The sequence below is a fragment of the Colletes gigas genome, unplaced genomic scaffold, assembly GCF_013123115.1.
Source record: "Colletes gigas isolate AHSC1104 unplaced genomic scaffold, ASM1312311v1 Colletes_gigas_Sc00108, whole genome shotgun sequence".
In the NCBI taxonomy this organism is placed as follows: Eukaryota; Metazoa; Arthropoda; class Insecta; order Hymenoptera; family Colletidae; genus Colletes; species Colletes gigas.
The window spans coordinates 37,433-55,170 of NW_025106733.1; the positions used below are offsets into that span (position 1 = coordinate 37,433).

General features: G+C 42.5%; 1 protein-coding gene across 1 annotated transcript; it reads right to left on the minus strand.

Annotated features, from left to right (window-relative positions):
* Positions 1-562: 562 nt before the first annotated feature.
* On the minus strand, positions 563-16,925 carry LOC122404149. The gene is made up of 9 exons (XM_043408073.1): positions 16,832-16,925; positions 9,756-9,982; positions 3,979-6,871; positions 3,556-3,930; positions 3,139-3,423; positions 2,939-3,069; positions 2,153-2,414; positions 1,422-1,543; positions 563-649 (listed from the first exon to the last, which is right to left on the minus strand). The coding sequence occupies exons 1-9, from the start codon at positions 16,923-16,925 to the stop codon at positions 563-565; spliced, it is 4,476 nt and encodes a 1,491-aa protein (XP_043264008.1).
* Between the last annotated feature and the right edge of the window lie 813 nt (positions 16,926-17,738).

A 17,738-nucleotide genomic window follows, 5' to 3' on the forward strand; every position in this document is an offset into this window, starting at 1 on the left:
CACGACACCCAGTGAACAACACCTTCAAAATAAAGAATACAAGGCGAACTTTGCGATTGCATTTAAGACCATTCTTATCCTCATACGCAACCACTTCAAGACCTTAAAATTCGTTTAAAAACTATATACAATCAAGGGGATTTAGTACTTTTACATAACGATCACAAGAGTCACAAACTAGACAGAGAATGGTCAGGCCCATATGAAATAATAGAAATAAGGACGCCAAATTACCTCCTTAGAATAAACAAAAATAAGATCTTACTAACCCACGGCAATCGTATAAAACTGTATCATCGTTAGGACTTATAATTTCTTATGCATTTTATAAAACAGGATTATTCACTTTATTGTCAAAACTTATACCAAAAACATTTTGTCTTAAGATTTGTTGTAACGAAGTCAATGTAAATAACCGTGGAGGCGCACAAAACACGCATTCAACCCCAATAGCTACAGCACCATCAACATCTACGAAGAAAATCGTACGTTTTGGAGGACCAAAACGAATCTAAGAAAGGGGGTGTGATACCACCCGCATTCGTCAGTACAAACAACCGCGTCAGCACTCCTCGCCAAAAACATTTGAATCACCATCCATATCTTCACCACGCAGCAATAACATCTGAGTCACCATCCACATCACCACCTAGTAGCAACAACAGCTGAGTCAGGCATCAGGCCCAAAACCAAGCACCCCTACTCTACGGCCATACCGACCTTTATAAACCCTTCGCCAAAATAAAGCATAGACCAGTATTTCGAAAGTCAAGACTCGCGTAACGTTACTCTGTCCGTCCCTTATCTTCAGCTACGGCATAAGTCACGACAGAAGGTAACAGTGTACTCACGTTACCTTAAAGTTTCGCGAGTTCGTGTTTCTTCCAAGTGACGCGTAAAGCCCCGTCACAGGATCGACATGGAGACGAGCGAAGAATAACTACACTTGGTTTTGCGCGCTCTAACCGAAAACAACAGAAAAATAAAGAAAGTTTTGTCACTCCACTAAAAGTGTTTTCCTACAACAAACTATCACAACAAGGCATTTCGAGACCCCAAAAAAACAATTTTCTCCACCACTTATTTGATTTTTTATAAAACAGTAAGTGGAAGTATATTGGTCGGCCCTATCTACCCCATCCATGTAGTTATTATAATTTATTATTGCAACGGGTTTTTCCAATTGGAGAAATCCACCACCGCGCAAGATAATAACAAAATTCATCAGACCTATACGCAGCAATTTTGTTATCAGAAAATATTGGTTTCTTTATTACATCCGGAATGTATTTTCTATTTATTTGTATAGTACCGGTTAAATAGCATTTATTTTGCAACAGCGCATTTGCTAGTGGTATGCTAGTGAAATATCTATCCGTAAATATAATGTGCCCTGCAACTTCTGGGTATAAATCTAATACCTTCTGGTAAAGATCCAGAACAATTCTAGAACTAACGGGTAGATCAGGTCGCACAAGATTTTCCGTGGCCAAACTACCATAATAGGGTAGAATAGCTTGTACATATCCGGTGTTAGCATCAGCTAACACATATATACGTATCCCCCGTTTTTTGGGCTTCTTAGGGTTATACGTTATAAAACTTATTTTCCCCTTGAATTTGACTACTGCTTCGTCAATAGACAATTCTCTACCTGATACGAAGTTCCGAGAAAAGGTAATGTAAATAATTACTGATTTTTTCGCTTCGTGTTCTCATATTTTGCGCAGATGCTGCTTTCTCATTTGTGTGGAGCATCCAAAAAATCTGAAGAAATCTATCTCTTATAAATATTTCTCCAAAATACGGTATTTTCGCGTTACGCGCAGTTGACCAATATTCCTTCAAATTTGGAAGGCGTATCGTGCCCATATTCAATATCACTCCTAGAAATGCCGATATTTCAGCCTTCGTTACGTCGACCCATGTATTCCAAATTGAATGTACTAAGATATTTTTACTCGCTATTTTAGCACGTCCGTATTTATTGGTTTCTTCCAGTATCTTATTCATTAATTGATCAGTGAAGAACAATTTGAAAAACTCAATGGGTTCGTTATATTGGTGACCCGCCTGAGGACCAACAGGTTTTGTCCCAGTCGTAAATGGGATTTTGACATCCTCTATATCTTGGTTTACGACGTTCCTCCACGTGAAATCGTCATTTGCTTCGTCTCTTTGCCGTTCATCTTCATCTTCGCTATCGCTTGAAATGTTGAAACGGCGGAATTGTTTTCGTACAACACGTTGTACTTCACTTCCGCTATCAGAAGAAGAATTTTCCATAATTTAGTCACTGTCACTTGACTCAACATAAAACTCATCATCACTGCTGCTGATGTCACAAAATGTAACATCCTTCCTGCTTCTTTTAGACATAATGTTATAGTAGGGTAATTTTCATATATAATAGCCTACATAATAATATATAAATATAATTAACTTTGTGATGTCTTTGGGAAAGGGCACGTAACAATACTCACTGTTTCTATATGTATAGTTATTTACTTAACAGCACGATTCAAAACCTGACAGACCATGCTGGACTCACTACCCATGACATACTGATCAGTACCGATTCCCCGGCCGTCTCGCTCCCGTATCCCATACCGTGCCGGTAACTACCGCATCTTCTTTACCATCCATACATTACAATTTCCTCCCTCTATTTTTTATTTTCCTTTAGCCGTTCGGAGCGACGCAATGTACCCTGTGACTCTTTCGCAGTACTCATATTCTCCGGTATAGTCTCGGACGTGTCATTATTTTCATTAACTCTAATAATTTGGTCTACATGACGCTTCCAGATTTTACCCGTTGATGTTTTTACCTCAAACGTTACCGGTGACAATTGCTTTACTATAGTCCCCTCCGCACGCTTTGTATTACGCACAGAGAAGTCGTCTACCATTACTGTGTCACCCTTTTTGAAATGTACCTTACGGCTGCCTTTCTTACGTGTTACTTGCGCAAGTTGTTTATCAGCTACATCATCTCTTACGCTAGGTCTTAGTAAGTCAAATCGCGTTCTTAACTCCCGTTTGTACATCATGAACGCGGGCGTTCTACCTGTAGTACAATGTTCCGTGGACCGGTAATCAAATAGAAAAAGATTGATAGCATACTCAAGTGGCTTACCACTTCGAACAATCTTATCGACCTTGTCTTTAAATGTCTCAACGAAATTTTCCGCTGCACCGTTCGTCGCCGGATGATGTGGAGGTGTGAAACTCTGTTTAATACCGTTGTCTCGACAGAACTTTTGAAATTCTTCACTTTTATATTGGGTGCCGTTGTCTGTAACTAAATGTCTTGGTAAGCCGAAGCGAACTAAAATTTTCTTGAATACCTCTATTACTCGCGGTGCCGTGGTACTTTTACCCATATCAATCATTTCCGGCCATTTAGAATAAGCATCTATAACTAGCATAAACATACGTCCATGAAACGGACCTAAGAAATCTGAGTGTATTCTACTCCAACATTTATCGGGGTACGGCCATGGCGTCAACGGCACGCTCGCCGGTTTCTTTCGCTCTTGCACACATACCTTACATGAAGCCGCGATCTTTTCGATATCACTGTCTATGTTCGGCCACCACACATACGATCTCGCCACCATCTTCATTTTCACTATGCCAAAGTGTGATGCATGAAGTTCACGTAACACTTTTTCCCGCACTGACACTGGTACCACAATTCTATATCCCCACAATAAACATCCTTTTTCAACACTATATTCGTCTCGCTTCGTGTAGTACTTCTTTTCTATTTCATTCATATCGTTCATGCTGGGCCATGACCCGTTTACATACCGTACTATTTTACTGAGTACCTGATCACGCTTCGTTTCTTTTACAATTTCTGCTGCGTTTACTGTATCTAATGCTTCCTCTACATAATTTATTGTTGTAAATTCGTTGCCAAATACTGGAATCGTGTCATTGATTGGAAGGCGTGACAGTGCGTCACAATTACCGTTTTTCTCTGATTTAACATATTCCATTTTGTAAGAAAACCTTGATAAAAAATATGCCCATCTTTGCAATCGACTTGCCGTCGTTAATGGGATCTCTTGCTTTGGACCAAATATAAAAACCAGCGGTTTATGATCCGTCCTTAATGTTATTTCTTTACCGTAAATGTAATTATAAAATTTTTTAAATCCATACACTATTGCACTTGCCTCCTTATCAATGATAGCGCGACTCCTCTCCTTCTCGGGAATAATCTTTGATGCAAATGCTATCGGTCTTTCGGTACCGTCTCTATATCTATGGGAAAGTATCGCTCCTAACCCGTATGCTGACGCATCGCATGACAAAATAATATCTTCTTTCGGATCAAAATGCGCTAATACTCGCGGTGATACTATTTCCGATTTGACCCATTTAAACGCTTGTTCGCATTCTTTCGTCCATTTATACTCGCCATTCTTCGCACATTCATACAGTGGTTTTAACTTTTCCGCTCTGTTTGGCAAAAATCTCGCATAATAGGTAATTAACCCCAGAAATGAATCTAATTGTTTTTTATTCACGGGTGTCGGTGCCTCGATCATTGCTTTTACTTTCGTTTCCGACTTATGTAACCCGTCTTTATCAATGACAAATCCCAGAATATCTAATCTTTCTTTAAACGCTTCACATTTATTTAGATTTACTTTAAATCCGCTGTCTTCGAGTCGCGTAAACACCTTGTAAAGTGTTTGTAGGTGCTCTTTATCGTCTCTTCCGGTGCAAAATATGTTGTCTAGGTAAGGAATTACTCCGTCAATTCCTGCCAAACATTGCTCAATTTTCCTTTGAAAATCCCCCGGGCCCGACGCCACTCCTTCTGTCATTTTTGTATACCGATATAAACCCTTGTGCGTTATTATCGTTAAATAATCTCTACTACTTTCCTCTACCGGAATCTGCATATACGCATGCTCTAAATCGATTTGCGAAAATTTTTTCCCATTCCTCAATGCCAAAAAAATCTCATCAATCAGTGGAATAGGATGCCTGTCTTTTACTAGTTGCGGATTTAACGTCAATTTAAAATTACCACAAATTCTCACGGACCCGTCTGATTTAATTACCGGTACTATTGGTGTAGCCCACTCACTAACGTCTACTTTCTCGAGATGTTGCAGCTTTACTAATCTATTAATTTCATCTTCGACCTTATTCGTTAGCGCAAATGGTAAATGTCTCGCCTTGAGCGCTACTGGTTGGGCATTTTCTTTTAGCGTTAGCTTAAGCATCCCTTTATTGTATAATCCCGGTCCTTTTCCGAACAACTTTGGAAATTTGAGTCCAAAATCTTTTGTCATATCAATTAATTCTATTTTATTACAGCCAATCCCTCTTTCGTTACAATTAAACTTGAATGGCCACATTCCGAACACTTTAAGCCACTCTCTACCAATCAGAATTGGCCCCCTTTCTTTCATTACTATCATTCTTAATAAAGCTTCCTTATCTCCAACCTTTACGTTTAAATTCTGTAACTCTCCCACCTGCTCAAGCGGAACCTTACCATATGCTTTCAATGGCCTATACGTGGCCTTCACTCCTAGCGATGGAAACATTCTGTCTTTATCGTACTTTGAAATGATCGCCGCGTACGATCCTGTGTCAACTTCCATTTTTACCTTGATATCATTAATTATTACATTTACATACATAGGATCTGCTTTTAATTCATTGCTTATACTACCTATATTACCGACAATTGATTCCCATTCCTTCCTCTTGTTGTCTCCTCGGACCATGAAGAAGTCATCGGACGTGCTCTCCCTTCGTTGGTGCCCTTCCGCCTCGTCCTCTTGCTTTAGGTGCTGTAGCCGCGATCTGCAAACTGTTGCTAGATGCCCTCTCCTCTTGCAAGTATTGCACGTTCTATGGCGGTGGAAGCAATCTCGTGCCCAGTGATTGGTCTTACCGCAACAATAACACGAACCTTGTCTTAAATGCTGAGCGTTCAGTTTCCCCTTGTTTGGCTCGTCGTTTGGACCTTGCTTTCTTTTGTTAACTGGTGCTGTACTCTTGTATCGCTGTCCTTGTCTACTTCCACGTATGGCACCTCTTCCTCTCGCACTTGGATAGAATGGTCGTCTCTCTGTCTTTGTATTCGACTGGATCATGTTTACTGTCGATTTCGATGGCTCCTCAGTTGTTTTATCCGTTGTTACTGCGTTTCTCTCTGCCGTTTCTAATGCCGTGGCTATCTTGTATGCCAAGTCGTATGTTAATTTTTCCTCTCTGAATAAAGCCTTTTTTGTCTCATGATCTTTTAGACCACATACAAACTGGTCCCGTAGTGCTACTTTTGTCTCTACAAATTTGCAATTTATTGACAACCTCTTCAACCTTGCCGCAAAATCTGCCACCGATTCTGTCATTGCTTGTTGCGCTTGATAAAATGTGTATCTTTCCATCGTTTCAGATGGCTTCGGATTTAGATGACTACCAATCAGTTTGACTAACTCTTCGAAGGTCTTTGTACTTGGCTTATCTGGCGCGCATAAATCCCGTACGAGTTTATATGTATCAGCACTTATTTTTGTCAATAAAACTGCGGCCCGTTTTTCTGTTTTCACATCATTCGCTACAAAATACAATTCTAATCTCTCCGCGTATGTTTCCCAATCATCTTTACCTAACTGGAATTCTAGCTTCGCATTATTATTGCCGTTGCCCTCTGCCATTGTGTGAATCACTTCCGATTCTCCGCTGTTATCGATTACTTCGCCTCGCGATTCCTTATTGCCGGTTTCCTTGTTTACGTCGCTAACATGGGTACGTAAAATTCTACGCAATTCATTTATTCCGCACTTTCCGTCGTATTCCAATCCTAACGTAGCTAGTATCTTAATTATTTGTGGCTTATTCAATAAATATATCCATGACGTATTTGTATAATCAATTTTCTCATTTACGCCAGACATCCGTTAAACATTCTTATATTCGTTTTACTTACTTTATCATCTACTTGTATCTTGCTATTGTCCAACGTACCAAATTTTACTGCTGATCCTGCGATCTTCTATTTACAGTCCGGCCTTTCTTCTACGCAGCGAACACTTTTACTTGTTTATCGTGCTTCCGTATACACGTGGATACACTTATGGCGTGTGCTATTTCAGTTTTCCGTGAAAACTTGTTCGTTTATCCTCGTCGCCAAAATTGTGATGTCTTTGGGAAAGGGCACGTAACAATACTCACTGTTTCTATATGTATAGTTATTTACTTAACAGCACGATTCAAAACCTGACAGACCATGCTGGACTCACTACCCATGACATACTGATCAATACCGATTCCCCGGCCGTCTCGCTCCCGTATCCCATACCGTGCCGGTAACTACCGCATCTTCTTTACCATCCATACATTACAAACTTTATATGGAAATCTGAACTGTAATACAAGAGATGTGCTCGTTTGAAAAGATTCGTACAAGACTGTTGTCCTCAGGCACGAATCCAGCATTTGAGATTAAGGAAAGATAAGGCACAAAAAGAAACCAATCGAGAGCATAGAATATACGGTAGTACACTAAAAACAAATGTCCTCGTTCTAAATATAAGGTAGAACCTATTTCCTTGGGTTGCTGTCTGCAGACACGAGTCCCGAACGATAAGAATGCTTGGGCTGCTGTCCGCAGACACGCGTCCAGAACGGTAAAAATGTTCGGGCTGCTGTCCGCAGACAGCCGTCCGCAAAGGTCTAGTTGCCTTTTTCGCTTGCGCGAACCAGCAACTCGAGACGATTTCGGCCAAACTAGGCAAACATTTGACAAGTACTTTAAAATCATTTATAAACAAACAAGCGTATACGAATAATAAAATTTCATCAATTTATTTATTTTTATGTCGAATACAACAATATTTGATCAATATTACACTCTGTAATTAGTTTTCGTGTGATATTTCGTAAAACAATGCCCAAGATGCATCCTAGGTTTATCAAGACACGTATCACAGTAATACGTTACTTCCCGCCTACCTTCAGGCGTGTTACGGTCAGAGCAAACCTTGCAGTCCCTTTTTGGCCCTTTTAGTACTACGTGAAGCTTCCCATTTAGTCGGATTTCATCGGAATGCGACGTAGACGCTTGCTCACGATGCTGGCGATATGATTCTTTCAATTGCTCGACAAGTGTGTATAGAAATCGCAAATGGCTAAGTGGCTTTTCCCCTTTTTTGGTCTTTTCTAGTTTATACAGAATGTAGGAATTGATCAGGCAAATTTCCATGCCCAAAAAAAAGCGTACGCCACCATTTAAGCGATCTTCGCAGAAAACAATACGTTGATGCATATTGGTTCGCCCAACCAACACCACCCATATATTTTATATAATTCAATAGAATATTGGGTTTCTTGACCATTATTTTCACACCACCTCGTGTGATCCTTTTGACCGTCGACATTCCTGTGTCATACCTCGTAGTCAAACAAGTGACAACCCTCTTATCTTTGCACCCTAAAAGTAAGGTGTTGCCCCGTCGATACGCGACCATGGATTTTTTCGAAAAATTTGGCTTTTTTATTTCCTTGGGCAATTCTTTCCTGTTCGTTAAGATCGTTCCGGTGATATTGCATTTCACTTTGGCTAGTTCTTGAGCAAAGATATAACTAATATAGTAACGATCCGTGTACATATGGTACCCCTGAGCACTTGGAATTTTTTCCAACAACATTTTGTATAAGTGTATCGGAATTCTTGATGAAACAGGCAAATCGGGTCTGACCAAGAGCTCTGTTGTGAGTGATCCATAATATGGCAAAATGTAGCAAATGTAGTCAGTCTTCGAGTTAGCTAGAATATAAACTCTGATACCCCATTTCGTCGGTTTCTTAGAATTGTATGTTATGAACGAAATTCGACCCTTGAATTTTATTGTTGACTCGTCCACACGATTGGAGGAAAATGAACTAATATATACATATGTATATCGGACACATCGCTCGCAAACACGGCGCAAACATTAATGATAACAAAAACGCTAATCCCTCCTTCGTCTTAAAACCCTGCAACTCATGTATCGCTCGCAACCCCCCACTCTCACACGCGATTCAAATCAAACTGGACGTTCTTCACTCCTACACTCGACCTCGAATGTCTTCGTCGACGTCGTTATTTTCTTCTTCCGTTGATTGATCGCTTTTACTGTTGATCCACAACTTCATGAAACATAACGTACCCTTCGCGGGAACGTGGCGTTGCTGAGTAGTGACAATTACTGACAGAGATCTACCCAACTCGTGTGTATGTGAGCGGGTACCGATTCGTCCCAGTCGATCTTCTCTATCCATAATTGTTGGACGAGCCCCTTGACGAATAGAATTACCAGACCGAACAATCCGAGCGGATCGAAAATTTTTGCGATTTCTGATAAAATGTTTCTTTTCGTTACTCGACCGAGAAAGGCGACCGGTTTCGTGGTACACGTTATGTGATCTGTTTCGGTGTTCCACACGATTCCTAACGTACTCTCAGTCTTATCGTCGCTGAGCTGCATTTTTTTATTTATACTCTCGGCTGGGAGTCCTTTTAGCACAGTCGGATGCGCTGCGCAATATTTCCGTTAATTGCTCGCGAGCGATTTTGGCCTCTCTCGCGTTTCGAAAACCGGCGATGGTATCGTCCACGTACGTATGATTTTTTAGAATGCGAGCCGCGACTGGGTAACGGTGTGCCTCATCTTCCGCCAATTGAAACAGGCACCGTATTGCGCTGTGCGCTCCGCTGGATGTTTCGAATGTTACCGTCGTCAGCTCATGAACGATGAGCTTTCCCTCACCGTACCTCCAGAAGATTCGCTGGTACTGTCTGCCGTGCTCCGGCACGAGGAACTGTCGATACATCTTCTCGCTGTCTGTGGTTAATATAATATTGTGCATCCTGAACCCAACGAGGATGACGAAGAGTGAGCGCTGCATGGTGGCTCCCACCAATAGCGTGTCGTTCAGTGAGAGACCCGTCGTCGTCTTCACTGATGCGTCGAACACGACGTGTAACCGCGTCGTGAAGCTGCCCTGCTTGTGAACCGCGTAAAGAGGGAGGTAATATTCTTCCTTGATTTCTTTGCACGGAAACGCTTGAGAGCGATGGCTCGCGATGATCCGAGTCCTTCATGCCTTTCGTTGAAAGGCAATGCCACGACGTATCGACCTGTCGCATTTCTGCGAAAGTTTTCGTGAAAGTGATTCTCGGCGGCTTGTTCTTGCGCCGAGAATTACCATCATTGCGGAATTTCTTCGATTTCCCACAGTCGCGGTAGGCCGAAGTCCGTGGTAGTCGCGTGGCACGTTTGCCCCTTCTGATTGTCCCTGGACGCGGGCGCGTTCCCCCCGATGACCCATCCCAGACGTGTTTTCTGGAGGACGAGGTCGGGATCCTATGCTCTCGACAGACGATGCTGGCCTATGCTGAGCATCGAAAACGTGGGTCCAGCTCCTAAGAGGAGATCGATCTCCGCTGACTTGCAGAAGTCGGGGTCCGCAAGCGGGAGATTCGACGGTATAGAAATCGCGTTTTCTGTCGGTCGACTGAGAAGGCACGCTGTTAGCTATCCGCGGTATCGTTAAAAATTCGTACGATTTCGCGAATCTGTCGTCGGTCGATTGAATGGTGGCAGATATTGTGTTTTTCGAGTGAGTGGCCAATTCGTCGATCGCTCCAACCGGGATGGAGCAGGACTTCATCGGAAGCTGGAGATTGATGGCGAGACGATCCGTCATGAAGTCGACCCTGTGTCGAGTAGAACTCGACCCCATATCGAACGATGTTTCTTATCGAGCACGTTGATGACCGCACTGGTTATCAACTGATTAGTGAACATGTGCGTGGACAGGAACGTTTCTCGCTCCAATTCGGGTTTCACGAGTCAATCTTCAATCGTTTCGCTCGCGGGCTCAGCGAGAGATGAAACCGATTCCGTTCGCGTCCTCACGGGTAGTGAAGCCGACTCTGTTCACATCGTCGCGGCGCGTGCTTGATGCAGCATCGTGTGATGACGACCGTCGCACGTTCGGTAATTTCCTCCTGTACAATCCGCGGTCCTGTGATTCGCACGTAGACAATTGAAGCACAGCAAGGCTTCACGAACGATTACCGACCGCTGAGCTATCGGAAGCGACCGAAATTTCTCGCATCTTTGGATACCGTGTCCCTTTCCCCTGCACACGATGCATTCCGAGACCGCTGTCGTTGCGAAAATTTGTGTTTTGTTGGATCGTGGTTCCTTCCTTACTTTCGCCTTCGTTGCTGAATGCGAGTGTATTTCCTGTTCCTCGTCTTCTATTATCTTGTCTCGCAAATTAACCCGTTTTTCGAGAAACTCGAGCAACGAATCGAGGATCGGATATACATCCGATTGTTACGTAGCGTCCCATAGATTCAGAGTCGTTGAATGAAGTTTCGATTCTATATGACAGACTATTATTTCCTCGGGAAATGTTCTTCCCATTGCGGCAAGAGATTCGTGGTGTCTCCGTACCGTGTCCACGAGTTTTGTAAGGTCCGTGGACGTTTCGGCTTCCTGCCGAGGGGGCGATAACAAGCCACGGTAATGTTTGTATAAAATCACGCGCGGGTTATTATACGCCCTTTCTAAAATCGACCAGGCGCGTGCGTAATTTTCCCCGATGCCCACGAGCCCCTCTATCTTTGCCAGTGCGGGTCCCCGCAACGACGCACGTAGGTAATGTAACTTGTCCGTGTCGTTTAGGTCATCTTGACATCCGATCAGCGAATTGAATTCGGTCTTGAACGTCAGGCACTCATCGTAACTGCCGTTAAAAGTAGGTAGTATCGTCTCCGGCAGCTATATGCGTCGTCGTCGTGCGAAGCTCGTATCCAAGTATTTACGGTCCATGGAAGAGCACGCGCGGAATGACGACGGACCGAGTATTCTCGTACGGCCGCCCGCCAGGATTTTTTCGGCCTCCGTTATCGTCCGAAAACGTTCCGCCTCGATCACGTATCTCTCGTTAACTTCGTGGTGTTGGTAGCTCGAGTCGATTACGTCGAACTCGTCCATGATGTCTTCGTAGTCCGCGAATAACTCATTGTATTTATCTAAACGCGCTCGAATTTTGTCGAAGTTTGTCTCACAAGGGGAGGCCATGACCTGTCAACCTGGGATTTGAACCAAATTTGGCAGAGTTGTAGGGGCTGATATCCAAACGTAATCTGTAAAATACTAAACGTTTATGGCCAGTCATTTTTGAAAAAAATGGCTTTAAAGTTTAAAATTTCGAAGTTGTTGGATCGGCGTTTTTTTTTAAATTGTAGGTCTCGACGAGAGGAACACAAAAGTCCCATACATTTTTGCCATACCATCAATAGTTTAAACAAAAATTTGAGTTTATTGTAACGGGATAAATGCATAGTGTATGTACCGTGTAGTTTAAACGTGTTTCCAGCAGCGGTGGTAGCCGCGGAGTTAACGTTGAGGTATTCACCCCGGAATTAGAGCAATTTCTTTTTTTTTCTTTTTTTGCTTATTTTTTAATTTTTATTTATTTTTAATTTTAATTTTTAATATTACATATTATATACAGGGTGGGCATTTTAAACCGTTCACCTGAATAACTCGCTTGTTTTTGAAGATAGGAAAAAGTGCATTAGACTAATCTTACTTGGTATCGGGGGACTCATAATCTGGTCTTACCAATTTTTCTGTAAGTGGAGGCGTCAAGGAGATATGAAGGTCAACTCTGTTTTTTTAAATGGAACAGTATGTTTTTTTACTTACATTCTAATAGTGTTTCAAGGCGAATACAATGACCTATTATTAGAGGTGTGCGAGAACCCGAAATATCGGGAACCCGATGGTCGGGACGAGTCGAGAAGAGGTCGAGTCGGGTCGGGACGGGATCCCGAAAATTTCGGGATTCCCGAAAGTATCGGGATTCTCGAAAGTATCGGGATTCCCGAAAGTATCGGGATTCCCGAAAGTATCGGGATTCCTAAATGTATCGAGATTCTCGAAAGTATCGGGATTCCTGAAAGTATCGAGATTCTCGAAAGTGTCGAGATTCTCAAAAGTATTGGGATCATTTTCATTAGTATAAAGTTATAAATGTTGGAAAATTAAGTGGAATTAATGCACCGAATATGTAATAATTATGATATTTTATTTTGAGTTTTCATGTAAAAAAGCCAACTTCTCTACATTTTCAGATAATAGTCTGGTTCTAGTAGGTGTGACGATATTTCCAGCCGTGGAGAACAGTCTTTCGCTTGTTGCTTGGGTGGCAGGGATAGCCATATATCGTCGTGCTGCCTTTCCTAATATAGGAAACCTTCCACTATTCTTTTCCCACCAACTTGTGATGTTGCTCTTTCTCGGTATATTATCTTCTTCGAAATATATTCGGATTTCTTCATCTTTACGTTGGTTAAAGTTATCCTTTTTGCTACTTGTATTTAGCTTTTTATTCCCAAGTTTGTCATAAAAAAATCGGAACAATTTTGATTTTGGTTCATCTATAGAATAAAATATTTAAATATTTAAATAAACGCATTTTGGAATTTCTAAAATTACTGATTTATGTACACTTTTAAGGACGTACCATTATCATTATATTTTGCATCTGATGTATGCTCGTTATTATTAGTGTCAGTATCAAACGCAATGTTCTCTTTCAAGCAATTAATTGTTTCATATCTTTCTTCAGGTTGCAAAAGACGATGCTTAAATTGTGGGTCCAGTAACATTGCGTATACCAAGATGTTATCTTTTTTAGTATGCTCGAAACGTTCCTGAAAATATATTATATTTTACATAACTTTTAGAATTGTTTTAGCAAATAACTTATCTTCAGCTCAATAGTAAAATAATATTACTCGTAATTCAATACACAGATGTTGACACATTTCATTTATTATTTTGTCTTGCGTTTCATATGTCGAATATATGTTGATTAATCCAATATACATGGGAATATAGTGCGACAATGTCGGATATGTTTCCCCACACATTAATTCGGTCGCATCTTTCAATGGTTCTAATACATTTATTAATGTTTCTGCGAATTCCCACTCTTCATTGCATAAATTTTGAGGCATATCTTTTTCGCACAAGATCAAACTCAATGATCTTCGTAATATAATTAATCTTTTTAACATCATATACACGGAGTTCCATCGAGTGTCCACGTCTTGCAGTAACCGTAAAGGCGTCTCATTTGGATTCACTTGTAACTGCACTTGCAAAAATCTTTCTTTTGTGGATCTTGACCTTGCGAAAAAAGCAACAATAGCTCTGCATTTCTTGTTTATAATTGTATACAAGGGAAATTTTCTCATTGCTTTTTTTATTGTCAATTGTAGACAGTGAGTGAAACAAGGTATTCGTTTCCAATCTGTACAGGTTTCTATTGCCTTTACAATATTTCGGAAATCTATTACCTTCTTCAATATCAGCATGTATCTTGTTTTCAATTTGCTTTCTCAAATCATCATACATACGTGGTATTACTTCTCTCGAAAACGTGGATCGACAAGGTATTTTATAGCGTGGTTCGGTAACTTCAAGTAATTGTCGAAAGCCATTGTCTTCAACGATACTAAGCGGTTGCAAATCCAATGCCATCATGCGAGCAATGGCATTAGTTATGCTTTTTGCTCGCGTACAATCTTTTTCTAAATATGGCAACCTCTCTATCGATTCACTGTATTTTTTTACATTTGTGCTTACATTTGAATGAATGTTTTTCAAATGACGTAATAAGCCACTGGTATTGCCATATTTTGTTTTTAATACACGCTGGCAGTGTCTACATTTGGCTTCTTGTTGATTGACTTTTTCGAATTGCTCCCACACAAAGCTTTTCGTACATTTCTTTCTTTGTGTGACATTTTGCTCACTACTTTCAGCTATAACTTCAGTTTCACTATCACTAGACATTTTCTTATTTACTTTAAAATTTATAAATTAAATCCTTAACTAAATCACCAGAGATTTTCAATACGTCTGTGCTTTTCGAACTACGCAAGAGAACTGCTTAACGGCGTGCACAGTGTGTACGCTGTCACAAGTTTCTTTACATCAAGTCACACGAATCGAACTGTCGCAATGTAGCAGTAATCGAGGCATGCCCGGAAATCCCGATGCTTTCGAGAATCCCGAGCATTTTCTCGAACGTATCGGGATTCCCGGAAGCGTCGCAATGTAGCGGTAATCGAGGCATGCCCGGAAATCCCGATACTTTCGGGAATCCCGAAATTTTCGGGATCCCGTCCCGATCCCGGAAAAATTTCCCGTCCCGACCCGACCCGACATTTTCGGGTTCTCGCACACCTCTACCTATTATTAAGGTCATTCAGGGTCACCCAAAGTCAACTGCAATAGAAAATAAATTGTCTCAAAGCACTCTTCGAACACTTGGATACTTTGATACTACTATTATAAGTGTTCAAAATGGCGACCTTGAACATGAATACATAGTCTAAATCGTTGCAATACTGATGACACTGCCTGGCAAATTTCATTTGTATCTATTGCAGAGCAAGCTCTTCTTATACGTTCTTGCATGTCAAGTTTGGTAGTTGGTTTTTCGCGGTACACTTCTGCCTTTAATTTTCTCCACAAATAAAAATCGAGAGGTGTCAGGTCTGGGGATCGTGCTGGCCATTTGTTACTTCCTGATCGACCTATCCAACAATCTCCAAATTTTCTATTTAGAAATTCTGTAACATTGCGTGCTGAATGAGCAGTACATCCGTCTTACTGGAACCACATTGATTGTCGTATGTCTATTGAAGTGTCTTCTAACAATTCTGGCAAAACGTCTCCTAAGATTCTCAGGTACTTACTACTATTTAGCGTGCCATCAATAAAATATGGACCAATTATTTTATTATGAAGAAGACCGCACCAGACGTTTACAGACCAAGGTCTCTGTTTGTCGACTTCTCTCAACCATCGTGGATTATCTACTGACCAGTAGTACATGTTGTAACGGTTAATTGCTCCATGATTTGTAAATGTAGCCTCATCGGTAAATAACAATTCACTCAAAAACATTTCATCGTCTTGTAGTTTTCATAAGCCCCATTCACAAAATTGTAAACGTTTTGTATAATCATTTTCAGTTAATTGTTGATGAAGTGATATGTGGAACGGATGAAATTTGTTAATGTGTAATATTCGTAAAATACTTCGTCGACTGATCCCACTTTCGCGTTCCAGTTGTCTTGTACTTAACATGTGGATCTCGTATTACAGCTGCTACAAATATTTATCGAGTTTCCATTATCAGTTGCTCGTTTGGCAAGATTACAGTTTAAAAAAAATCCATTGGTTGTTTCTTATTAGAAACTATTCGTGGCGCTGTGGGGTTTTGGCCAGGTATAAATTGTATGTTTGGCGGCGCTTCTTCGTACTCTCTGCAAAGTACCCATTTTGAACTGCTTGCACCTCCGCAGTTTCACTTTCGACTTCACTTTCAACTTCACTTTCGCTCTCTATAATTCCAATTTTTTGTCGTCTCACACCTCTTACTTCCTCACTATCTTCTCCAGTGGATTCGTTCGTTAAGATTTGGCTAAAAATGTAAGCCGAGCCTAGTCCACGAAAGTATATCCGAGAGAAATATCTTATCGCACATCGTAAATAAACAGATCGAGTCACAAAAGACCACAGCGCCGTAGCAGCGCCGCTCGAGTTGACACTTCAAATCAACCGGGCGCCGTATCGGCGCTGCTCGAGTGCAAAGGGTTAATCACACCCTTCGCCTCTTCAAGTGTCATTTTCAACAGGCCCAGGGGGTCCTGGGGGTCTAGATGTAGCACCTTCAGTGGCGGGCCCACCTCGAACCCTGCGGCAGCTTACCCCCCGCCTGCAAGAATGGCAGCCTGTAGACGCCCTTCTTGTCCAGTAGGCTCCAGTTGAGGGATGCGGTGTTGCTGCAGGGATGGCAGAGCATCTTACCCTTTCCCGGTGGCTTCTGCGGGTGGCTTTTGTATCACTTGGGGCGTGGGCTCTCTGGAGGATGGAACCTCAGGTCGTCTAGAGTCGCTCGTGGTCTTCCTTCGGCCGGCGAATACCACAATTTCGCCCCGCCTCCTTCTTCTCCGGTTTCTGTACTGGGCCGAAGGAGGTGGGGTCTGTGTTGAATGCGGGGTGGGAATGGGCGGGGGGTGGGGGCGGTCCCGGGAGTGCAGGAACCTGCTTGGGGCGAGTTGAAGCGCCAGGCCCGGCAGTTCGTGGTGCACGCGTGGCAGGAGCGGTTGGCTCTGCCTACCGCGGGGCACCGAACAGTCGGGGCTGTTCGGCCACTTTTGAGTGAGTGGCTGGACAGGGGCCATGGAAGCCTCACCTACCGGATGGCACAGGTGTTTTTGGGGCATGGCAGCTTCGGGAGATACCTGTGCCGGATAGGGAAGGAGCCGACGGCGCGTTGCTGCCATTGTGACGCTGAGCAGGACACGGCGGAACATACCCTCGAGGTATGCACTGCGTGGGAGGGCGAGCGCCGTGTCCTGGTCGGCGTCATCGGGCGGGATGTCTCGCTGCCGGGCATGGTACGCGCCATGCTCGGCAGCGAGGAGAAGTGGAGGGCCGTGGCCTCCTTCTGCGAAATCGTAATGTTGCAGAAGGAGATCGCGGGAAGGGAGCGAGAGCGTCAGCGGCGCGCTGAGGCTCGCGCTCGTTTGGTGGCGAGAGAGCGTCGCCTGGGCGTCAGGCGACGCGGGCGGCCCCCTCGGCGTGGCGCATGACCCAGGCAGGGAGGGGTGTC